The 23910-nt window shown below is 43.3% G+C and overlaps 10 protein-coding genes across 10 annotated transcripts; 8 read left to right on the plus strand and 2 right to left on the minus strand.

Annotated features, from left to right (window-relative positions):
• The first annotated feature begins 98 nt into the window (after positions 1 to 98).
• BDB00DRAFT_607116 (uncharacterized protein) lies at positions 99 to 3940 on the plus strand. The gene is made up of 5 exons (XM_053118005.1): positions 99 to 435; positions 614 to 1588; positions 1656 to 1826; positions 1936 to 2129; positions 2190 to 3940. The coding sequence occupies exons 1-5, from the start codon at positions 272 to 274 to the stop codon at positions 3713 to 3715; spliced, it is 3030 nt and encodes a 1009-aa protein (XP_052975911.1). The 5' UTR covers positions 99 to 271; the 3' UTR covers positions 3716 to 3940.
• BDB00DRAFT_842384 (uncharacterized protein) lies at positions 3801 to 4570 on the plus strand. Its single transcript, XM_053124886.1, has 3 exons — positions 3801 to 3997; positions 4097 to 4287; positions 4372 to 4570. The coding sequence occupies exons 1-3, from the start codon at positions 3980 to 3982 to the stop codon at positions 4532 to 4534; spliced, it is 372 nt and encodes a 123-aa protein (XP_052975912.1). The 5' UTR covers positions 3801 to 3979; the 3' UTR covers positions 4535 to 4570.
• Positions 4571 to 5457: 887 nt separating this feature from the next.
• On the plus strand, positions 5458 to 7350 carry BDB00DRAFT_842388 (kinase-like domain-containing protein). Its single transcript, XM_053124887.1, has 7 exons — positions 5458 to 5585; positions 5706 to 5735; positions 5811 to 6041; positions 6111 to 6265; positions 6336 to 6543; positions 6645 to 6729; positions 6817 to 7350. The coding sequence occupies exons 1-7, from the start codon at positions 5561 to 5563 to the stop codon at positions 7172 to 7174; spliced, it is 1092 nt and encodes a 363-aa protein (XP_052975913.1). The 5' UTR covers positions 5458 to 5560; the 3' UTR covers positions 7175 to 7350.
• Positions 7351 to 9633: 2283 nt separating this feature from the next.
• On the plus strand, positions 9634 to 9987 carry BDB00DRAFT_790959 (uncharacterized protein; the record flags this gene model as incomplete). The annotated part of the gene is made up of 1 exon (XM_053121000.1): positions 9634 to 9987. One exon carries the CDS (start codon positions 9634 to 9636, stop codon positions 9985 to 9987), a length of 354 nt encoding a protein of 117 aa, XP_052975914.1.
• A 3216-nt stretch (positions 9988 to 13203) lies between these two features.
• On the plus strand, positions 13204 to 13898 carry BDB00DRAFT_876199 (uncharacterized protein; the record flags this gene model as incomplete). The annotated part of the gene is made up of 2 exons (XM_053127451.1): positions 13204 to 13328; positions 13391 to 13898. The coding sequence occupies 2 exons, from the start codon at positions 13204 to 13206 to the stop codon at positions 13896 to 13898; spliced, it is 633 nt and encodes a 210-aa protein (XP_052975915.1).
• Positions 13899 to 15046: 1148 nt separating this feature from the next.
• Positions 15047 to 16352, plus strand: BDB00DRAFT_920067 (uncharacterized protein; the record flags this gene model as incomplete). The annotated part of the gene is made up of 5 exons (XM_053128742.1): positions 15047 to 15082; positions 15165 to 15365; positions 15464 to 15740; positions 15839 to 16240; positions 16345 to 16352. 5 exons carry the CDS (start codon positions 15047 to 15049, stop codon positions 16350 to 16352), a joined length of 924 nt encoding a protein of 307 aa, XP_052975916.1.
• A 398-nt stretch (positions 16353 to 16750) lies between these two features.
• On the minus strand, positions 16751 to 17104 carry BDB00DRAFT_790961 (uncharacterized protein; the record flags this gene model as incomplete). The annotated part of the gene is made up of 1 exon (XM_053121001.1): positions 16751 to 17104. The coding sequence occupies one exon, from the start codon at positions 17102 to 17104 to the stop codon at positions 16751 to 16753; it is 354 nt and encodes a 117-aa protein (XP_052975917.1).
• Positions 17105 to 20121: 3017 nt separating this feature from the next.
• BDB00DRAFT_770315 (uncharacterized protein) lies at positions 20122 to 21503 on the plus strand (the record flags this gene model as incomplete). The annotated part of the gene is made up of 2 exons (XM_053119872.1): positions 20122 to 20752; positions 20869 to 21503. The coding sequence occupies 2 exons, from the start codon at positions 20122 to 20124 to the stop codon at positions 21501 to 21503; spliced, it is 1266 nt and encodes a 421-aa protein (XP_052975918.1).
• A 325-nt stretch (positions 21504 to 21828) lies between these two features.
• BDB00DRAFT_876203 (uncharacterized protein) lies at positions 21829 to 22243 on the minus strand (the record flags this gene model as incomplete). Its single annotated transcript, XM_053127452.1, has 2 exons — positions 21829 to 21892; positions 22011 to 22243. The coding sequence occupies 2 exons, from the start codon at positions 22241 to 22243 to the stop codon at positions 21829 to 21831; spliced, it is 297 nt and encodes a 98-aa protein (XP_052975919.1).
• Positions 22244 to 23002: 759 nt separating this feature from the next.
• Positions 23003 to 23551, plus strand: BDB00DRAFT_770240 (uncharacterized protein; the record flags this gene model as incomplete). The annotated part of the gene is made up of 3 exons (XM_053119866.1): positions 23003 to 23073; positions 23186 to 23234; positions 23333 to 23551. Coding segments are annotated over 3 exons (339 nt in total), but the record flags the coding sequence as incomplete, so codon positions are not given.
• Positions 23552 to 23910: the final 359 nt, after the last annotated feature.

The raw sequence follows: 23910 nt of genomic DNA on the forward strand, positions 1-23910 counted from the left end.
TTCCGTTAGATTGGGCTACAATCTACACACACACACACACACACACACAGTCTGACATGGACGGATGAGTTGACAATAAGAGAGATGTCTTACATTTTCCATAATAACTAACGTCTTTATACATTTTTTTTTATAACACGCGGATAAATTCCCCTTCCTCTTTTCTCCCTTTTGTTATTTTTATTTTTATTTTTTTGCCAAGAGAATACAAGCCATACGGTTTTATGTTATGCCAAACCAATTCATTTCTATTTAATTAAAGAATCGGATCATGGCGACTATAGATACGGCATACTATGTGCCGACCTTTTATGGACTCTGTGCCACATTTGGTATTTCGTGCGCAATCACAGTGTCGTGTGTTGCCACCTTTGAGTTCTTTCGCACCAAAGAGTCGATGCAGTGTTTGTTTTCACCGCGGACGCGATTGGCAGGGTAAACAATCATGTTTTTTCCATTCACCACCATCATCGTCATCCAATCTATATCTGCTGTACTCTCTAGTCATCATCATCAGTTATAAAACAAAACAAACACTTGTTCCCTTGCAACAACAACAGCAACAACAACAACAACAAAACGAATGCTCACAATGTCTATACTTGCTTTATAGAAACACCAACACGGCCCCATCGCCGTTATCGTACAAACTCTTTGGCTGGCTCAAGGGCACATACCATCTCGATGAATCCTATTTCATCACCCACGTGGGTCTGGACGCCACCATGTATCTACGCTTCTTACGCATGGCTACGCAATTCCTTGCAGTGCAAGCGATCCTGACGTGTCCGATATTACTCGTTTTGCACTGGTTCGCATCCTCATCGTCGTCATCACCCACCGCAGCACCTTCATCCTACTCCAACAATAGCAGCAGCAGCAGCAGCTACACGATAACAACACCAACAAGACCCATCATCATGATCGACGATCTAAACTTCAACAACGACCCCTACGCAAACTTTCAAAGCAATGCCACCTTGTACCGCCTGTCGATATCCAACGTACCCCACGAAGCCTCCATCATGTGGGTCCATGGCGTCCTGACATGGATCATTTCGCTCAGCTGGCTCTGGCTCTTATTTGTCAATTATTGGCATCACTTGCTCCTGCTATTGCAACAACGCGACGGCATTGTGCGTCGTTCACGGACCGTGCTACTCACCAACGTGCCACATCATTTACGGAATGTTCAGTCGTTGCGTCAACATTTCTCGAGTGAATTTGGGCCCGTCCGTCACGTTTGTTTGCTCAGTCAGGCTGGTGTCGCTGCTTTACATTGTGCATTGCAGCGTCGTGAACAGTATATGGATCGATTGGAGCATCGATTGATTCTCTGGTATCGTCGACAACAACAGCGTCATGGTATCAAGCTGATGATGACAAAAGAAGAGCATGATTGTTCGTCACAGGCTGCCTTACTGTTACCGACTCAACACCATGATGAGGGCAGTGAAGGAGTGGCAGATATGGTCCATGTGCTCCGTAAATTGGATCGTTTGGATGCAGAGATTGAGCAGTTACGGGAGTATAATGCATTGTCTGCACGGTATCATATGCCCACTGGCACCGCATTCGTGACATTCAAGTAAGCCTTTTTCAATTTTACACTGTATTTCTCTTGGAAAAACTAACCAAGTCATTGTTATAACAAGATCGATCGAATCAGCCCAGATATGTGCTAAAATGTCATGGAAGCCGGGCGTATTCCAAACCCAAATCGCACCCGAACCTCGAGATCTTTTGTGGAATGGCCTTTTGAGGCAAGGCCGTCGTGACAAGCTGATGGGTCGGCTGAGACAATGGGCGGTATTCATTGCTGTTTGGTAAAGAAATCCTCTCTCTCTCTCTCTTTTTCGAAACAAAACAAAACAAACCTGCATCGTCGTCAATCCAATCTCACACACACTTTTATTGTTGGTTATAAACAAATAGGTCACTGACCATCTTTTGGTTATTCCCAGTGTCATTTATTCTGGGTCTGACCTCCATCGAATCGCTCTCACAACATTTTGGGTTCTTGAACTATTTCATGAACACATCTGATGTCGTTCGGTCGTTTATCCAAAACATTCTGCCGATGCTTCTGGTGACCTTGTTTTTGAGTCTGCTGCCTTGGATCCTTTTGGGTAAAAAAACATTGCAAATAACCAACCCACTAAAACAAAACTAAACCCGATACTATGTAGTGATCTCGAAACAACAAGATTTCGTGTCTTATTCAGCACTTGAGGATGCAGTGTTGGGCCGCTACTACCGCTTCGCCATCTTCAACGTGTTGATCGTCTTTCTGTTGGGCACGAGCTTCTTGTCGACGTTACTGGACGTGCTCTACGAGCCAGGGAAACTGATCCATCTGTTGGGCAAGTTCTTACCACAAGGCGCGAACTTTTTCCTAAACTACATCCTGTTCAACTCGGCCACACATGCCATGGAACTGGTCCAACTGGGCTCCCAACTGTTTGGCCACTTTTACCATCGTCTACCCTGTGTTTCCAAAACCCCACGTCAACTCGCACGACACACACGGCCTTGGTCGTTCCCATTCTATTATTATTATCCAAACCATATCCTGGTCTTTGTCATTGCATTAACCTATTCTGTGATCCAGCCGCTGATCTTGCTCTTTGCGCTGTTTTATTTCTTGATCGCCCTCCAAGTCTTTCGTCATCAGTTTGCGTATGCGTATGTACGCCACTACGAGTCGAACGGACAGCATTATCGGCGCATGGCTGGCTATACCTCGGATGGTCTGGTCATCTTTCAACTGACAATGACTGGATTGTTGTATTTGAAGGGCGCGATCATGCCTGCAACGGCCATCGTGCCTTTGACGTTGATCACTGTTTGGGCTAAACTCAAGCTTGCTCAACAGTTCTCACGACGTCGTCCTCGAATTCACTTACGACCACCACCGCCTCCGTCATCATCATCATCATCATCGTCGTCGTCGTCGTCACCACAACAACAACAGCAACATCCATCATCATCCCCAGCTTTGTCTTTGACGTCGTCATCGTCGTCGTCATCTACGACGACTACTGCAGCAACAGTGACTACTACTCGACAAAGTTCTCCTCGAATGGATCAAGAAGAACGATTCGAGAAAGAGGATGAAGAACAAGAGCATATAGATAAACAAGACATGGAACAATTGGAAAAGAAGAGTAGGAACGCCGATGGTAGCAGTATATGGAAATTAGCGTATATCAAGGCATGGTACCGACATGGTCGTTATGCACCTCAACATTTCCCCACAATGTCCACTGCTGTCACTGCCGCGACGACGACGACGACGACGACGACGACGGCTACTGCTACTGCTACTGCTTGTAGTAGAAAGCAAGAGCGACAACAACAAGTGACGATCGCGCCGCCAACATCGCCGACAAGTAGTACCAGCACAGATAGACGCACCTTGGTGATGGTCGTAGAGGATATCGCCAATGCTACTACTAGTAGTAGTAGCAGCGAACAACAACAACAGCAGCAGCAGCAACAGGAAGAAAATGAGGAAGAACATGCACTGCTGACAGTGTATCCCGACGACACGCCACGTGAGAATGAGCGGTTCGACTATCCACCTTTGGTTACACCGCTTGAGCGACGGTTATGGTTGCCTCGCGACGCGAATCGTCGTTGTTGGGATGTGAACGATTGTGTTTCGGTGTCGCTGGATGATCTACGTCGTTCTTTGGATCCTCCATCCATCTAAAAAGAAAGAGCCCCTCACCCCTCCCCTTTATAACTTTATTTTCCAATTGTATTTATTTTTGGCGGCTGCTGGCCACGGGTTCACCCCCTCTCTCTCTCCTCCAAACTCGGTTACCCTCTTTTGTACACGTAATAGATGCCGTGACCCTCAGCCTCTCCCTCTCTCTCTTTCTCTTTCTCTCTCTCTTTTCGGCTCGCTACCCCTCTTTTTTATTATTCTCTCCTGCACGAATACACCCTGTACTTAGACAATTAAAGTTAGGATATGGAGAAATTCAAAGAGGTTTGTCTTTCTCTGGTTTTTTAAATGCGGAAAGTACACAGCAAAGGACCGCCGTTTCGGGGTAAAATACAAACGAAACATGTATTTTGATTTACATAGAAACTATTGACGTTGCGGTCCGAAGCAGAGGCAGTCACTGCACAAGCAGACGAGCTGGAAGCCAAAGTCAAACAGTTGGAAGGCGAGCACACTGCCAAGAACCACGAACTGCTGTCGATGCAGATCCGAGTCAAGAATCTCGAGGAACAGTTGGAAAAGACCGAACAGAAACTAAGAGAGACTTCTGCAAAGTATATGTCGTTGTGTATCCCCAAAAACTAAAGACTTGAAAGGTTCGAGACGGTAATCTGGCTTTCTATTGCAATCAATCATAGGTTCAATGAATCGGACGTCAAGGCAGAAGAGGCCGAACGCAAGGTTGGCGATCTCGAGAATGTGATTATGGAAAAGGAGCAAAAGAATGAGGCATTGGCAGAGCAGTACAAGACTGCCAAGGCAGAGCTGGATGAGATGGGCCGACAGTTTGATGACTTGTAATAATAGCAACAACACAACAATAAATTTACCTTGCACCTATTACTTCCAAGTTAGATTAGGGGAGAACAAGTGGGAGGAAAGGGGGAAAGATCGTCTTCATGCACCTGGCATTGACTGGCCCAACACAGAGCCTATCAGCTGTAAACGTGAAGCATGAATCGGCATAAGCGATCTGTGGAAAGGGAGAGAGGCAGGGGTGGGTAAATGGTAATAGTAGATCACCCCAACTCCCCCATAATAAAGAATAATAGCCTATTATTACGCCACGCACACACACCTCTTTTATATTTTTAGATGGCCGCAACAATGGGCACCACAGTGAAAGCATATCCAAGGCCTCATGGGCTATGTGATCAGCAACAACAGTCTGTCCTATGAGTCGTTCTGCCGCGCTCTGACCCAACAACAACAACAAGCAAGCCCACCCACCCACCCACCCCCCCCCCAAATTCAAACCAAACAACCCCGCATCATCGCATAATAAATTATTACAAACACAGTCCTCCCAGCACAACGACCGGCAACTGAGGCGCACTTTGGATATATATATTTTTTTTCCTTTTCCTTTCTTTCTTTCTTTTTTCTTTCCGCTTCAGCTTGCTCTTCCTTTTCCATCCATCCGACCAAGCCAATAAACCAGACGAACGCCTTGCTTGTGATATCATCATCATCATCATCATCATCATCATGTCATTTTTCAACAAGATCATCGACAAGGCCAAGCATCACCATCATACGACACCCCACCAAGCATCTTCGTCGTCGTCGTCGTCACAACAACAACAGCCGGTAGTAGACAGTAGCAACAAGAACATCAATCATAGTAATGTGGATGCACAAACGGGTCTTTATACGCCTCATTCCTCCACGTCCTCTTCCTACCATCAACATCAACAACAAAGTAATCATGACGCTATAAAACAACAACAACAACAACAACAACAACAGCAGCAGCCAGCGACAAGTAACGCGTCCGCAGGCTATGCAACACCACGTCCGTCTGTTGAAGGATCGTCAACACATCATATGGATGTCGACGCTTCTCATACTGGTAAGTCCTTGTTAAAAAGAAAGTGCGGTTGTTCATGGATAATTTGCTGACACCCCCCCCCCCTTTGCCGCCAACACCAATTTTTGTTTATATTGGGATATTCTAACTATTTTATAAAAGATAAAGAACAGAACACGGATCGACAGAAAGGTAATGGTTGCGGAAAGAAAAAAAGAGTGATTGGGAGTAGTGTTTGGAAAGTAGGAAAAGCTAATAAAAAAGAAGGTTCAGCCCAGCAACAACGTGCAGCTCTACGACAACGATACCAACAATACGATAAACACATTCTCGACCAACGCAAGAACCGACCCCAACTCAAGCTGGACGACTTTCATCTGTTGCGAACCCTGGGCACCGGGTCCTTTGGCCGTGTGCATCTGTCACAGTCCCGTCACAATGCGCGCTATTATGCGATCAAGGTCTTGAAAAAGACAGAGGTTGTACGATTAAAGCAAGGTAAGGGGGTCTCTCTCTTGCTCTCTCTCTCTCTTATAGTGTGTACAAATTGACTAACAATGGTATCAGTCGAGCATACCAACAATGAAAAGCATATTTTGGAGAACGTTGCAAATCCATTTCTGGTCAATCTGTGGGGCACGTTCCAAGACGATGCGAATCTGTACATGGTGATGGACTATGTGCCCGGTGGTGAATTATTCAGTGTACTGCGGAAAAGCAAGGTAAAAAAGCTGTTGTTTGTCTACAAGTGCAGCGCTTTAGACTCTGATTACTTGTCGTTTTCTACTGTAGAGATTTCCTGATCACGTTGCCAAATTCTATGCGGCCGAAGTGGTGCTCGCTCTGGAATATCTGCACGGAAAGGACGTTGTCTATCGAGATCTGAAACCAGAAAACCTGCTACTGGATGCCAACGGACACATTCGTATCACCGATTTCGGATTTGCCAAACACGTTCCTGATGTCACTTGGACGTTATGTGGAACGCCCGATTACCTCGGTGAGTTTATATTTCCCTAGAAGAAAAAATTACGTGCATAAATTTTAGAAATGATTTTTGCATGACAATCCCCATCCTCACATTTATTTTTCTTGAAACAGCGCCCGAAGTCATTCAATCCAAAGGCTACAGCAAGGCAGTTGACTGGTGGAGTTTGGGCATTCTGATTTTTGAAATGTTGGCGGGGTAAGAGTTTCCCTCTCTTCATAGTGTTTTTGTGGTTTTTGTGAGAGAAAGGAACGACTACTCACCCAAAGGTCATATCCCTACTAGATACCCGCCATTTTACGATGAAGATCATCTTAAACTGTACGAAAAAATCTTGCAGGGCAAGATCCGTTGGCCAAGCTACTTTGACCCGAACGCCAAGGACTTGCTGCGACGCTTGTTGACGTCGGATCTGTCGAAACGGTTTGGTAATCTCAAGAACGGTGCAGAGGATATCAAGCGACACCCGTGGTTTGATGGCGTCGACTTTGACCGGGTCGGCAATCGACAGATCCGCGCGCCTTATATTCCTCATATTCGTGGTGACGGCGATGCAAGTCATTTCGACAAGTACCCCGAATCGACTGAACGCTATGGTGTGCCTGCTGACGATCTCCATCGCGATAAATTTCCCGACTTTTAATTTAAAAAAAAACTTTTTTTTTTGTATTTAAAGACATCCTCCATCAAATCCCCATCCTACGCTTATCATCATACTGTATCTCTCTCTCTCTCTCTCTCTCTTCAAAACTCCTTCTTCACATTGTAATCTTTTTTTTTTGTTTTTTATTTCCTTTTCGTCAACATTAAAAAACACACGCACACATTTATTTGTTCAAAAGTGTTTTGAGATATGTGGTTGCCAAGGGGAGACAAGGACACGGGCCCGGCGCCTGTAGCCAAGTGATCGGTGCATCTCTTTTACCGATAACTCACATGCGCAACTTGACGTTTATGTACAAGGTCCGATTTGGGGGAGCGGGGGGCAGCCTCCTCGTGTCAACATCAAGTGGGTGGCGAATAAAAATGCTCGTGCAACAATCAACATCTGTATGAAAAATAAAGTACTTGGCGTACCCCCCATTTTTACTTTGACGGGGCGATAAATTTCGCTGAGAGGGTCAATTTCGCGCATCATGAATTGACCATCTTTTCCACACCAGTATGATTTTAATGGATAAGCACCAGATATTACCATTTTACGGTCCTCCATCCCTTTGCAAAACCAAAGGGCATTTGGTCATCGTATTTTAGACTATCTGGTTCCTAGCAAGAGGAAACCAGAAGATCCTGCTCCAACTCCAACTCGTCGGGCAGAAACCCAAGTTGGTTGATGAGTTTACTCAAACAACAACCGTGTACCTACTTTGTAGAGTAAAGCACTGCATGCAAAGTGGTGCGTTATAGAAGTCAATGAACTTTTTTAAGTTTTTTTGTTTTCCAGTCCGACACACCGAGCTTCAATAGTTTTATCTTACTGAAGCATATCACGATATTCATTTAGGCTATATCTTTGTTTACATACGATGGTTTGAGATCTTGTTGAGTGGCTATCTCGAATAGATACATGTAATCACTCGGTACATGGATGGATAAAAGGAGGTTCTCTAAAATATCCTGGCGTTGTTGTCTCTCCCGTAACCAGTGCCAACCCATATTCCGTCATTATCTAATTATATTCAAAGACAACGACGGTTAGATCACGATACTAATAGTATGATCGTAATCACAGAAGAAACGAAAAAAATATTGGGGATGTCATATCATTTATACGTTTTGTGCTCTTACTATCCTTGATGATGGCTTTTTTCATGGATGACTGATGCACATGAGATAGCAAAATCGTTTAAATTTGTCATCTTATAGATCATCGACTACTACTTAAAAGAAAGGTAATCTTTCCCAGGTATATAAGCAATTAGGTAATCCAGTATCTGAATTATAGGTAGTATTAAATGATACACACATATCACCAATTAAAATCACCACTACTACTACTTGCTTTAGAAAGAATATACGATTTTTTTTGTAAGGAAACCATTGGTTGGGAATCATTTCTTCAAAAGTGTGCAAAGATCAGAAACTGCCAATAACGTTAAAGATACAAGTGTACAAATGAAGGGACTAAGGCACACTACCGGCGTGCTACTATGGACCGAATCGATCATAAGGGAGGGCTATGCAGATTATCACAGGAATTTTCCGCGAGATGACCGGTTTTTCACCAAAAGAACCACAGGAAAAACCACCAGCCTTGACCGAAGTCGTTCAGCGCCGGCGCCCTACTCTGCGATTGCATGCGTGAACCAAAGTTTGTTCTTTAGTAGTCCTCGGAAAAAAAGAAAATAGTGAGTGATTTGGTCAAACGTATCATCCATCAACGCCATTGTGTCAACATTACCTGAGACTTTCAACAGAATATAACAAGCTTGGCATACGCTACTCATGACAGTGAACACACACGGTGTGAACCGAAAATGTGTAGGGCTTACCTGCCACTTTCACTCAGGACGTCTCGGGCTTGCCCATAGACTACTACTAACACTTAGGTAGAGCTAATAGATTCCTTTGCCAATACCGTGGAAAACAACATGTGGAAAAACAGTACGTTGTCTGGCAAAAAATTGATAAGCGTGTTGAGCAGCGGTTGTTGTGATTGAGATATGGATAGCGGAGTCAAGAATGGGATGGGGATGTGCCGCTCTGCTCCCAACGAAGCTATACCCCTCAACGGGAACCTAAATAAAAGGGGAATCCCAAAAGGAAAAGAGCAAGAGGAGAAAATCAAAGGGAGGATGAGCGATCCACTCTATGGATAGTCTTTCCAAAAACCAAAAAAAAATAGTTACAAACTGTGAAAGTCTTGTTTCTTATTATATGCAACCAAGAATACCATCCTCGCCGACCTCAACAGTTGAAAACTGGGTGTTGCGGTTGCCGATCCTCAGGTCGTAACTAAAACCGCAAGTACCGCAATTAACCGCAAGCTTTCGGGTTCTTCGATAAACTAGGAATCATTATTCATCTATCCAACTCGTTATTTAATCCCAAGCCTCTTAAATTACCTTGCTACAGCGCAACGATCAAACACTCATTGAAAATATGAGAAAACTACCGATACCTATGCAAGAAGAAGGAGCGAGAAGTGGCGAAGAAGCAAAGTGGCCTGCGGAAGACGAGAACATACAGTTAATCATTTGCGAACATGATAAGGGGGCTGTTCAACTGAGCGCGCTTCTAAACGAAATTGATCGTTTGAAGGCCTTTCATCTGATGGACACCCCTTGCCCCATTCATATTTCTCCTGCGCATGGTGCACTCACTTCTGATGCCACCGACAGTGACAGAGAAGCCACGATGATGTGTGAAGTTCGCGCTTTGCACAAGGCGATGGAGAAGGAGTATCAAGAATGCCTTGCTCGTATGCTATTGCCGAGAGCTACAAACCGCCCGTAGACGTTTTGAAGCACTTTAAACTACCGTTCATTCGTTTTCAGAAACGCCCTTTTGATTCTGATGGTTAGTTTATTACCTTCTGTCTCTTATCTACAATTAAGAACGCTGGATACCCTTTTTGATGACGTGTGAAACTATCTTTTAGAGAAAGCAGAATTGAGAAGTAACAAGAGGCAACGGGGCAATTTGGAAGGAGATGGTTGAAGGCGCCAGGAAACCGTATTAAGACAAGGCACAAGAGATGAACGATGGGATGAGGGTACGCAAAAGACGATGCGAAACAGGTACAATCGCCTCATACCTGCTCTTGAAAAAAAAACCTCACCATGCTGAGAGATGAATGTGGTGTAGAAAGCATTTGCTTTCTTGCACCAAGCGACTGTGGCTCTGGTAAATACCTACATATGAATAAAGAAATGTCCGCACAAGTGAGGTTATGAGGGAAATAACAGCAATTGTTAATGTCCGATTGAAGAATATGTGTTATTGACCATGTTGGATACAACAAGCAGGAATAAGGAAAATCCTTTTTTAGATTACTTTATATATACAGTACTACATATTTACGACTGACAATCCGGATCAAACTGTTTTTGTGTAGACGTCATGAGGGCTTTTATGAAAGTATGCTTTTATGGTAATATTTAAATTCCAGTGTATGGCATTTTTCTGGTAAGTTAAACATATATTTTAGTAAATACAGTAAATAATGGTATAATCGCAGCTCGAGTGATACTCCAGTGGAATATACGAGTCAATTTTTTAAGATTATACGTTTTTGAGTGATATGCCATTATTTCTCTTCTCTGATAACTATGTATACTTTAATACCACGGCCGTACCTGTATCATTTCTATAAAGGATATAGCTTGATATATATCTGGTATGGTGCATCCCGTTTATAATCGCCAAAAAGTGAACTCTAATCAAAGATCAGTAAGTTAATGCTTTGCTTATTTGTTAATTGAATATCATTCTTTAGCATCTTTAGAATAGTTATTGAACTCGGGTTTACTTATTTTGTTTGTACAGAAAAAGTTATCAGCCATCAAAGGTTGGCCGCTTTTGCCGGTTTTTGGCTGAGGTGGTATAAATTTGAAACACTGAACTTTATGCCGGATTCGAAGCCAGGATCGTTCTCAGCCAATACAATTGCGTGCCGTATTTAATGTCTTTGCTAGTAAAGGTCAATAATACACAGGTATTTTTCTGTGACCAGCCCATGACTCTGCCAGAAAATTTGGCTGTGCATTTTGTGACCCAAGTGACCAGTAAAGCAGATAGTGTACATTGAGACATACAGCCGCAATATGTCTGGAGAGAAACGGATAAAGAGGTCCACAAGTGCTCTTCCATAAAAAGGAAGTCGCATAGGCGCATAGGCGTAGCAATATAAAGGCGGACGTTTATAACATCAAAAAATCGATTATAAACGGGATGCACCATAGCTGTATAGATGTCATCGACTGGTGAGGTTAGACACACAATAGCACTTAGGCTTAATAACCCTACAATGACATACTGTTGTATCCAACATGGTCAATAACACATATTCTCATTGACGATTGCTGTTATTTCCCTCATAACCTCACTTGTGCGGACATTTCTTTATTCATACACATCTTGGTGAAACACCGATCAGCTATGCTCAGGGAGAAGTTGTCATTATTTGGATCACGTAATTCACATTAGCTACTACCTGAGGCATTCACCCGGATGTACCTTTTACTCACGCATCATATATTACTTAATACTATATCATTGATTTATAACATCAATTCATCCGTTCAATGTACACGCTGTGGTAGTTGCCAAGGATAGACCATTTCTTATAAATAGTGAGACCTTCTGTTATCATAATAAACCAGTTTCAATTCCTTTCGGGTCTCGTTGACTTATTCTGTCTCTTTTGGTTTATTGGATATTACAACAGTATGCATTTTTTCCACCCACCTGGCAACAATCCATAGTTATTCTACTTCCTAAGAAGGGCGACCAGTCTCAGCTACGAAACTGGTAGCCCATATTGTCGATCTGTAGCGACGCCAAGCTCTTAACGAGACTTGTAACGACCCGCCTGTCGTCTTCAATGCATCATCTGACCAACCCCATGCTAACAAGAGTTTTAGCTAATCGCTTTATTGCAGACAACGGCCTAGCAGCTCGTTTCGTCATGGATTTCGCCCAGAAGGAAGAGCTTCCCGGTGTAGGTCTGCTTTTAGATCAGAATAAGGCATACGATCGTGTACACCAAGACTACATACTTGCGTGCTTGCCTAACTCATTTTGACTTCCCTTCGGAGTGAATCACCTGTATTTCGCCAACACCCAGCTCAGTATTAACATCAATGGTTACCTGTCTGAATCATGTACGCAAGGCCGGAGGGCTACGGCAAGGTGGCCCTCTTTCACTACTGCTATTTTGATCTCGCTCTTGAACCCCTATTGCGTACCATTCTGACCTCGTCTTACCTACCTGGCTTCGTCTTCCACCACTCTTCTTCAACGCTACAGCTGCCTTTTACTCCTGAGCCGAGCATCAAGAATCTCGCATGCGCCAACGATATTCTGGTTTTCTTACAACGTCCAGCCAAACTACAACATCTATTAGATATTCTAATGATATACGGGCAGGCTTCTAATGCCAAACTCAACTGTGCGAAAACGGAAGCAATGTTTCTTAGTGGCCATCGCCAGCCACTATGGCAACAAACTCTCTGCACAGCCGGCATCACGCAATGGCATGACGCGACTTTACCAGAACCAATAATATATCTTGGATTCCCACTCACCAGCTCCTCGCCACCTCGCCCCGACTAAAGCAACATTTGGCTTCAGCAAAAGCGCGAATCGAACAACACGTCCTCGCTCTACAACAACGATTACTATCCGTCTTAGGCCGAGGCTTGATTGCAAATACGTTAGTACTCAGTCGCTTCTGGCACATGCTGCGCGTGCTCCCAGTTACAATTGATTACCTGAAGTCCGTTCGCTCACTTGTCTACTGTACCGGTATTCTCCAATTGCGCTTTCCCGACAGTCAGCATTCGCACCTGCACTCGAGCTCGTCGTGAAGGGGGGCTTGCCATGCTCGATCTTCTTGGTCATCATAACGCCTTACCAATCCGGTGACTCATTCCGCTACAGTACTTACTCCATCATCCCATGTTTCCTTTATTGTGCCACTGCTCCAATGCTGTCTCATGCTTTATGCCAATGCCCGGCTCCTACCATCGCTCTGTTGTTCTTGGACCGGCGTTCCACTCGGCTGAAAAGCCTGACCTCCTTTCGCACTTTGTTTCGTACCGTCGACCCCCTCAAGCTACCACTCGATTAGCCCCGTATCAACTGTCTTAATTGCCACGAACTGCCTCTGTATGCCATCTGCACTTTAGCCCCCAAGTCGCGCCTTGCCATGGCCGCCCTTGGGCGGGCATAACCGTCAAGGATGTGAATCATGCAACAAAGTTGGCCGGTTCCTCCAGGCCATTGTCTCCAGCCATTGGCAGCTGGTCCCAGCGTTCATCCGGCTCTTGGAGCCCACAACCCCGGGTATTCTCCCACCACCCGCCTATGATGCGCTTGTCTTGCCGACCCTGGCCTCAGGTGAGGCTATCGATACGTTGACCACTAAGACGTTCCGGCGCTTGCAGATTCTAGATGTATCGTCTGAAACTGATTGGTACCCTCGAACATGTCCAGCTCATTGGCGCCGTTTCTGGCAAGCTCAGGTCCCCCACAAAGTACACATAATCCTCTGGCGCGCCCACCATCAGCAACTGTCAACTCGAGCTCGTTTACACTCGCTTTGCCCGGTGCCGTCACTTCATCCACCCGCATTTTTTGCGATGGTATGGATACCGATAGACATTTCTTGTGGTCCTGCTCGAACAAAGCGCCTGCTTGGTTAGCTGTGATCCGACGATTCCTTGTCAACCCCGCTCAGCTAAACTATTCTCATGTACAGTCCTTGCGGCCGGCTATACCTACATCTAAAACCTGCTTTCTCTTCTCTGTCCGGTTTCGACCTTATCGCTTGCACAACCCTTGCTCTGTGGAACGCACACTGGCAACATCTTTTTCATCAAAAGCCATTTTGGCCTCAGGGTGTTGCTTCTGGCGCAACCCAAATGCTCCACCGTCTGCAACAAGAAAACCGCGCACCAGCGTAATTAGTACTTTCACTCCTTTGCCTTCATTTGTATCATTCATTTCTTCTATGCGATGCCCGCCTCTGGCGGCATCTGAATTAATTCTTCATGCACCAAGAAAAAAAGAGAAACGTTTCTTCAATTCTTCTAAAACAACTGCTTAATATATAATCTATACCCATTCCGTTGGACTCCTTGTTAAATCTTCCATATCCGAACCACCTAAAGACAACCCTGATTGGTAATATTAATTCTTTCCTACGTTGAATTTATTCGTCTTTTTATTTTTTGCGAAATAGGTTTATACAACATACATGTATGTGTGAAAAAGAAGGAAAAGAGTACTCATTGATTGTTTGTATACATTATTATACTTGACTACATTCATAGATTTATATACGTAAACCTAGTTAAAGCAGCTTCTCAGATCTTTGCCAACCGATTCCTTGCTCTTCTCTCTCCCTTCCTGCACTCTTAATCAATCTTTCCAACTCTTCCCAAGCCATGGAGGACTATCCAGGGTTAGAAGGTAGAAAGAGTCATGATATCATATTTTAATCAAATACTTCTAAAGCTTTGCTGACGTATACTAATAATACTTCTTAAATGTATATAGTGTTGAATAAATACTGTGAAGAAAAAAAGAGACCTACCTTCAGTCATTTTGTTGCCTCAAATCAAGACAACCTTGTACAGTGGTCCATCGATATTGCAGCAAACAGTGGAACCGCTTTACATGGAATTTGGTTCGAACGATACAGAAAACAGTTAAAATATAAGAAGCCAAAACATCCAAAGTAAGAAAAAAAAGAAACCATAATAATAATAGAGAATCATGTAACGTTGTTTAACGTTATTCTTCTAATCTTTGTGCTCATAGACCAAGAACTCCAAAATACAACAACTTAATGTGGAACACGATCGTTACCAGAGTAACAACACGGGTAAAGCCTTAGAGTCCTTTATTTCTAAGAGTGGCGTTTACTTATTGAAGCTTTCAAACTAATGATAAAAATTGTCATTTAGCGGCGATTACGTGGAAACTACATTGAAGGAGGGTTGCTGTTGCTAGATGATGCATCAGCTGCCGCTATTCGCGAAGCTAGACGTTTATTTCAAAGTTCCGCCACTGACGACGACGACGACGACGACGACGACGACGATGAGAAAGAGGAGGAAGAGGAGTACGTGGGCAATGTGCCTTTGGCAACACTGGCAATGAAAAAGGTAAAATATTCCAAAGATTTGGTTGAAGATAACTTTTTAATCTTCTTGTATGCTAACTCTTGTGTTTATTTATAGCTGTCTAATACATTCAAATCAAGCCATATAAATACATTGATGAACCTAAGGAAAACTGGCGACAATATTCTATCAAGCGCTACGATAAAAATACACAATTGACAAACCCACCCATGTGTGACCACAAGTTTTACAAGACGCATGAGAAGGATGGCATGACTTTGCGAGTGGCAGTCAAGTATCGCTGGCATCCAGCATGTGCTTTTCCAGTAGAAACGATTCATTATCAAATGCATGGACTATTGCTAGATGTTCTACAAGACGGTCCAGTAGTTTGCTATGGTGAATTGGGTTGTAAAGGTAAATTGAATTGTGAATTGTAATTTGCTGGGTATGCGTATATGTGCGTGTGTGTGTAACGGGGAGCTAGCTGACATGAGCCTTTGCTTCTAAATCAGAACATACCATTTGTACGAAACCAAAGTCATCGTTGCTTCAGTATGTTCGTAATGATTTGTTATCACCCAATCGAAGCGTCAAAAACGAGGAGGGTCATCCATCCGCATCCATCATTGTCTGGCCCTTTGTCACTGGCGTAGTTCAAAAAAGTTTCAACATACTCATCCTGAATCGCGCACCCGTGATTGAAGACGACGAAACATTTATTAGTCAACTAATTGAAAGTATGCAAGAATTGCGAAAGTCGAAGCCAAAGGCGCTTGTGATTTATCGATCGACTACGGTGGGTCATCCTTATTGCAATGACGCGCAAGGGCCACTCGATGAACCTTTGACGGACATGGAACGACAAGAGCTGCCGTATGGTTGGAGAAAACGGAATAAGATGACATCAATGGCGAGTAAGTTTGCATATATATTGCTACTCTCACAAACTGCAACTTTTTGGACGACATGACACGTCCTGGATATATAACTGGGTTCTCACATTGCTTTTTTTTAATAGTGGTCTGATCTCCTGGGAGGAGTATCTGCAAAGTCAATTACAGTCAACCCCCGTTTTTTGCAGCCATGGGATTTTGGGAGATTAGGCTGCAAGATTGTACCTGTTTCGCATCGTCTTTTGCGTACCCTTATCCCATCGTTCATCTCTTGTGCCTTGTCTTAATACGGTTTCCTGGCGCCTTCAACCATCTCCTTCCAAATTGCCCCGTTGCGCATCTAGTGCTTCCAATTTTCCTCTTGTTACTTCTCAATTCTGCTTTCTCTAAAAGATAGTTTCACACGTCATCAAAAAGGGTATCCAGCGTTCTTAATTGTAGATAAGAGACAGAAGGTAATAAACTAACCATCAGAATCAAAAGGGCGTTTCTGAAAACGAATGAACGGTAGTTTAAAGTGCTTCAAAACGTCTACGGGCGGTTTGTAGCTCTCGGCAATAGCATACGAGCAAGGCATTCTTGATACTCCTTCTCCATCGCCTTGTGCAAAGCGCGAACTTCACACATCATCGTGGCTTCTCTGTCACTGTCGGTGGCATCAGAAGTGAGTGCACCATGCGCAGGAGAAATATGAATGGGGCAAGGGGTGTCCATCAGATGAAAGGCCTTCAAACGATCAATTTCGTTTAGAAGCGCGCTCAGTTGAACAGCCCCCTTATCATGTTCGCAAATGATTAACTGTATGTTCTCGTCTTCCGCAGGCCACTTTGCTTCTTCGCCACTTCTCGCTCCTTCTTCTTGCATAGGTATCGGTAGTTTTCTCATATTTTCAATGAGTGTTTGATCGTTGCGCTGTAGCAAGGTAATTTAAGAGGCTTGGGAATAAATAACGAGTTGGGATAGATGAATAATGATTCCTAGTTTATCGAAGAACCCGAAAGCTTGCGGTTAATTGCGGTACTTGCGGTTTTAGTTACGACCTGAGGATCGGCAACCGCAACACCCAGTTTTCAACTGTTGAGGTCGGCGAGGATGGTATTCTTGGTTGCATATAATAAGAAACAAGACTTTCACAGTTTGTAACTATTTTTTTTTGGTTTTTGGAAAGACTATCCATAGAGTGGATCGCTCATCCTCCCTTTGATTTTCTCCTCTTGCTCTTTTCCTTTTGGGATTCCCCTTTTATTTAGGTTCCCGTTGAGGGGTATAGCTTCGTTGGGAGCAGAGCGGCACATCCCCATCCCATTCTTGACTCCGCTATCCATATCTCAATCACAACAACCGCTGCTCAACACGCTTATCAATTTTTTGCCAGACAACGTACTGTTTTTCCACATGTTGTTTTCCACGGTATTGGCAAAGGAATCTATTAGCTCTACCTAAGTGTTAGTAGTAGTCTATGGGCAAGCCCGAGACGTCCTGAGTGAAAGTGGCAGGTAAGCCCTACACATTTTCGGTTCACACCGTGTGTGTTCACTGTCACGAGTAGCGTATGCCAAGCTTGTTATATTCTGTTGAAAGCCTCAGGTAATGTTGACACGACGGCGTTGATGGGTGATACGTTTGACCCAATCACTCACTATTTTCCTCAATAATGCTTATCTCAAGCACTCTTAGACACGGATGAGATCAATGCGAACTTCAAGCTACAAATGGTTTTCCATGGTTTTGGCAAAGGAATCTATTAGCTCTACCAAGTGTTAGTAGTAGTCTATGGGCAAGCCCGAGACGTCCTGAGTGAAAGTGGCAGGTAAGCCCTACACATTTTCGGTTCACACCGTGTGTGTTCACTGTCATGAGTAGCGTATGCCAAGCTTGTTATATTCTGTTGAAAGTCTCAGGTAATGTTGTCACAATGGCGTTGATGGATGATACGTTTGACCAAATCACTCACTATTTTCTTTTTTTCCGAGGACTACTAAAGAACAAACTTTGGTTCACGCATGCAATCGCAGAGTAGGGCGCCGGCGCTGAACGACTTCGGTCAAGGCTGGTGGTTTTTCCTGTGGTTCTTTTGGTGAAAAACCGGTCATCTCGCGGAAAATTCCTGTGATAATCTGCATAGCCCTCCCTTATGATCGATTCGGTCCATAGTAGCACGCCGGTAGTGTGCCTTAGTCCCTTCATTTGTACACTTGTATCTTTAACGTTATTGGCAGTTTCTGATCTTTGCACACTTTTGAAAAAATGATTCCCAACCAATGGTTTCCTTACAAAAAAAATCGTATATTCTTTCTAAAGCAAGTAGTAGTAGTGGTGATTTTAATTGGTGATATGTGTGTATCATTTAATACTACCTATAATTCAGATACTGGATTACCTAATTGCTTATATATCTGGGAAAGATTACCTTTCTTTTAAGTAGTAGTCGATGATCTATAAGATGACAAATTTAAACGATTTTGCTATCTCATGTGCATCAGTCATCCATGAAAAAAGCCATCATCAAGGATAGTAAGAGCACAAAACGTATAAATGATATGACATCCCCAATATTTTTTTCGTTTCTTCTGTGATTACGATCATACTATTAGTATCGTGATCTAACCGTCGTTGTCTTTGAATATAATTAGATAATGACGGAATATGGGTTGGCACTGGTTACGGGAGAGACAACAACGCCAGGATATTTTAGAGAACCTCCTTTTATCCATCCATGTACCGAGTGATTACATGTATCTATTCGAGATAGCCACTCAACAAGATCTCAAACCATCGTATGTAAACAAAGATATAGCCTAAATGAATATCGTGATATGCTTCAGTAAGATAAAACTGTTGAAGCTCGGTGTGTCGGACCGAAAAACAAAAAAGTTAAAAAGCACCTAGTGCTTTATGCTACCAAGTGGGTACACGGTTGTTCCGCTATCACAACCTTCATCAACCAACTTGGGTTTTGTCGAGTTAGAGTTGGAGCTGGATCTTTTGGTTACCCCTTGCTAGGAACCAAATGATCCGAAATACGATTACCAAATGCCCTTTGGTTTTGTAAGGGACTGGATGACCATAAAACGGTTGTCTAGTCTTATCCAGTGAGAGATCTGAAATTACACTGGTGCGCAAAAAGCGTAAATTCGCATGCGTGCGCGAAATTGAGAATTACCCTCCGCGAAAATAAGAGTGGGGGGGGGGGCGCGAAGTTTTAGGAAAAAACTTTATACATACGAGCTGAAAGAATCAAAGAAAGGGTCGCCGGTATCCAGTTCAGCTGGAGAGCCATGAAAGAGAGAGAGAGAGTAAGAAAGTCTTTGCCAATTACAGTACCGTAGCATGTGCTTTCTATTATTACATGCTTTAGCGTCGTTGAATAATGCGGCAGAAATAAAGATCTTCGGCGCCTGAATACCATAAACGAAGATCTTTCTTTTCCTTCTCTTATTTTCGCCACAAAACGTGGCGTTCTTGTTTCATTTTCATATGCCCCAGCATTGAGTCATTATTGCTAGTGAAATGAAGAGGAAAACCAAGTATGCTGCTATGCATGACATGCGGGGTCTCGCAGAAAGCTTCTTCTTTCTGTTTAATGATCCCTGAAACTTCTGCTCTGCTTTACACAAAGCGCGACGTGGCGTTAACAAAATGTTTACATCTTGTATTACTCCGCAACAAACACAAAGTGGTGCACTCTCCCTGCCTCTCCCTTCCCTTTCCTAAATACACTCTTTTCCCGATACCTTGACAGAAAGATTTATTTCTGCTACATACTGGTCCATGAGCGATTAAGAAGAATCCACGAAAAAGAAGAAGAAAAGAAAAAGCCCTCCATGGCAGTAACCACTCCAATCTTGCGCATTCTTGGCTTTTGTGCCGTGGCCCTTGCCATGGTCCAAATCTATTCCCTAATGTCCGCCTCACCACCAAAAAACCACACGTCCTTTATATCCGATGCACGACGACCCGCGTTACCTTGGTACAAGATCCCGCATCGTTCGGTGGTTGTCGGTCAACGCACAATGACGGGTCATTTATCAACGCAAAAACGAGCGGAACTGCAAGAACGTATGGTGCAACTTGCAAAAACCAAGGCGCAGGAAGCGTTTGGTGGTGATACTTACGCGGGTGTGATCCCGGGCAGTATTATACGAACCGAGGATCAAGCACAAGCATTACGTTCGTTGGTGGATTGTTGGACCCAGGGCAAATGGGTTCCTTTCGACGAAACCATGGAAAATGCACTATTGACAAATCCACCCATCAAACATTTCCAGGATCCACTCTATGGGACGTGTGACCACAAGTTTTACAAGACGCATGAAAAGGATGGCAAGACTTGGCGAGCGGCAGTCAAGTATCGCTGGCAGCCAGCATGTGCATTGCCAGTAGAAACGATTGATCCAGCGGAATGGTGTCGTGTCCTGCGAGGGAGAAACATTGCCCTGGTGGGTGATCTCGTTCATTATCAAATGCATGAACTATTGCTAGATGTTCTACGCGACGGTCCAGTAGTTTGCTATGGTGAATTGAGCTGTAAAGGTAAATTGAATTGTAGATTGTAAATTTGCTAGGTATGCGTATATGTGCGTGTGTGTGTGTGTAACGGGGACTTTCTATAGAGAGCTAGCTGACATAAACCTTTGCTTTCAAATCAGAACATACCATTTGTACGAAACCAAAGCCATCGTTGCTTCAGTATGTTCGTAATGATTTGTTATCACCCAATCGACGCGTAAAAAACGAGGAGGGTCATCCATCCGCATCCATCATTGACTGGCCCTTTGTCACTGGCGTAATCCAAAAACGTTTCAACATATTCATCCTGAATCGTGCACCCGTGATTGAAGACGACGAAACATTCATTAGCCAACTAATTGAAAGTATGCAAGAATTGCGAAAGTCGAAGCCAAAGGCGCTTGTGATTTATCGATCGACCACGGTGGGTCATCCTTATTGCAATGACGCGCAAGGGCCACTCGATGAACCTTTGACGGATATGGAACGACAAGAGCTGCCGTATGGTTGGAGTGAGCAGACGCGACGGAATGCAATGGCCAAGGAGATCGTGGAGGCTGCTGGCGGCCTATATGTGGATTTGGCGGCTTTGACGGATATGCGGCCCGATGGTCACATAGGTGGTCAGGATTGTCTTCGCTACTGTATACCCGGACCTTTGGATGCGTGGGCTACTGTATTGTATAATGTCATGCTGGGTTTGGAAGGTCGGTTACCGTTACCAAATGATAACATTAAGAACGGTATTGATCGTGGAAACAACAAACAACGATAGTTGGTTATCCTTCTCCCTTCTGATCTCATTCTAGCACCCTCACTCAGAAACTCACTCACTCATCCAATCGCATATCAACCGCAACGCACGCTGGTTCGTTTTATAATGTTCTTTCGCACTTTAACCTCAACACATACACACATATACTATACTTATTACATATGACAATCCCATGTATACTAGCATGCATACAGAATTCAAATAGATCTTTAAAACCATCGTATCTCTTCCTCCTCATCCGTCTAATCACTTATTTTCAGTCTTCCAATCTTTTTTCTCTGTTTGAAAGATATATTTGTTTACTGTCATTAATTCTTGCTAATACTTAATGTCCTCCATTGCCATGATATAATTGACTTTGCAGATACTCCTCCCAAGAGATCAGACCACTATTAAAAAAGCAATGTGAGAACCCAGTTATATATCCAGGACGTGTTATGTCGTCCAAAAAGTTGTAGTTTGTGAGAGTAGCTATATATGTGTATATGAACGGGTGAACAAACTTACTCGCCATTTATATCATCTTCTTCCAACACGTGATCCACCATATCCGTGATTTCTTCAAGCGACACGTAGTTTGTTGGATCGTCTTCTTCATCTTCGTTGAAATCGGTAAATGCAGCACGCAGTTCATGGCCATCCAAACAGTTATCGCCATTGGTATCGTGCAACACAAACAAATAGTACACCAATTCTTTCTCGTTCAAATCGACAGGTGGCTCATTGCCGTCTTGCGCCATCTTTTGTATATGTTCCATAATGTGTCTAAAACGAACCCCAAACAATTTTCATATAGATGAGACTTTAAGAATAAAGTTGTATTTTTGTGGGGGGGAGGGGAAATGCCTTGTTTTTGTCGTTTGATACTTGCTGTTTGTTTGTTTTTTCTTCACCATAGTTGGAATGACCCGCTTGTTCGTATCGATGCGTACCTGGGCCAGCAACGACCAGCGTGGCAATGAAGGTGGCGATGAATAGTGTCAGCAATAGTGGATGCATAATTTTATATTGGAGAGCAGAAAAAGGTGGTGGTGGTGGTGGTCAGTGTGTGTATTAGTGCCACGTTGAATGGACGGACTGTCAAAAGTCCCACCAGATAAGGAAATCGTCATTGCACTTTTTTTTTGCATAGACCCTGTCATCATCCCTCTCTCTCTCTCTTTCTTTCCTTTTTCTGTATACGCTCTTTAATTCATTCTATAAAAAAACATGTCAGAGAACGAAGATATTCATTGTAATGTACTGCAATGTCGACGACCGTTGTGCCTTGAAAGTCAAGTAACTATTGCTATTACACTACAAAAACAATCTGCATAAAATGAAATAAAAAGACACGCTAAGAAAACAATGGATATAGGCGTGCGTCACTTCTTGCTCTCGTAATGTGTTATATCTTTTTCATACTTGATAAAATGATAATGGTGATGATGATGTCGCTTTGTTAAAAAAGGTGAGCTCATTCGAGCGAGCATTTTATGTAAAATATAGATATATTTTGTGTTGGTTGTGCCAATCGACATTTCAATCAAGCACTGGTATGTCCTGCGTGTTCAACTTCACTTACTCAAAGGTACAACTCTTTATTTCTCTTTGCTGTAAATACTTGAGAAAGATTTGCTGGTAAAACTTATATAAGCTGGTTGGCTTTGATAATTGTCTTTTAACAATAATAATGTATGCAGTGATGACATTGTCGTGACGCAGCTGAACCCATCAGAAGAGTACAAATCTGTAAGTGGTATTTTTCCCTTTTTTTAACCTGTTAAAGATAACACATTTGAGTAATACTAAAAGGGTACTAATCTGAATCACGTATACACCGAAAAAAGTCTATATTGGCAGGATTGAGACCAGATGTCATTATGGACATTTCAAGTCGTGCGATCGCATTTTATTTTTATCAGACATCCCAGGAACTTTGTTACAAGACGATTATGCAGCAGAACTTGGAAACAAAGTGTCATACTTTGCAGGATCAATTACGAGATGCAGTTAGCGATGGCAATAGGACTGTAAAAGGTACACAGAAGTGGCTCAGTGATATGTGATCAGTTGAAGGAGGAACTTGTTTTATGTTTAGAAGATATAAAAACTAATACCCTTCATGTTCCCTGAATGTAGCTGAGAAGCAAAAGAACAATGGTACGTGGAAATGAGATCCACTAGTTATACTGATGACGCGTTCGCAACTGATAGATTGCCTACTATAATAACAACTTGCTTTTCATATCTATGTATACAGTGCTGATGCGTGAACAAGAACAAGAGAAACGACGCGTGCATGATCTACAGAGCAAATTACACGAAAAGACACGCCAGTTTCAAAAACTCCAGGTAAATGGTTTTCTGTTTGCATAGAACATCTCACGCGGTTTTATACAGTACCATTTGCATCGCAATAGTACCA

This window comes from Zychaea mexicana, assembly GCF_025766255.1.
Source record: "Zychaea mexicana strain RSA 1403 chromosome Unknown BDB00scaffold_84, whole genome shotgun sequence".
Lineage (NCBI taxonomy): Eukaryota > Fungi > Mucoromycota > Mucoromycetes > Mucorales > Lichtheimiaceae > Zychaea > Zychaea mexicana.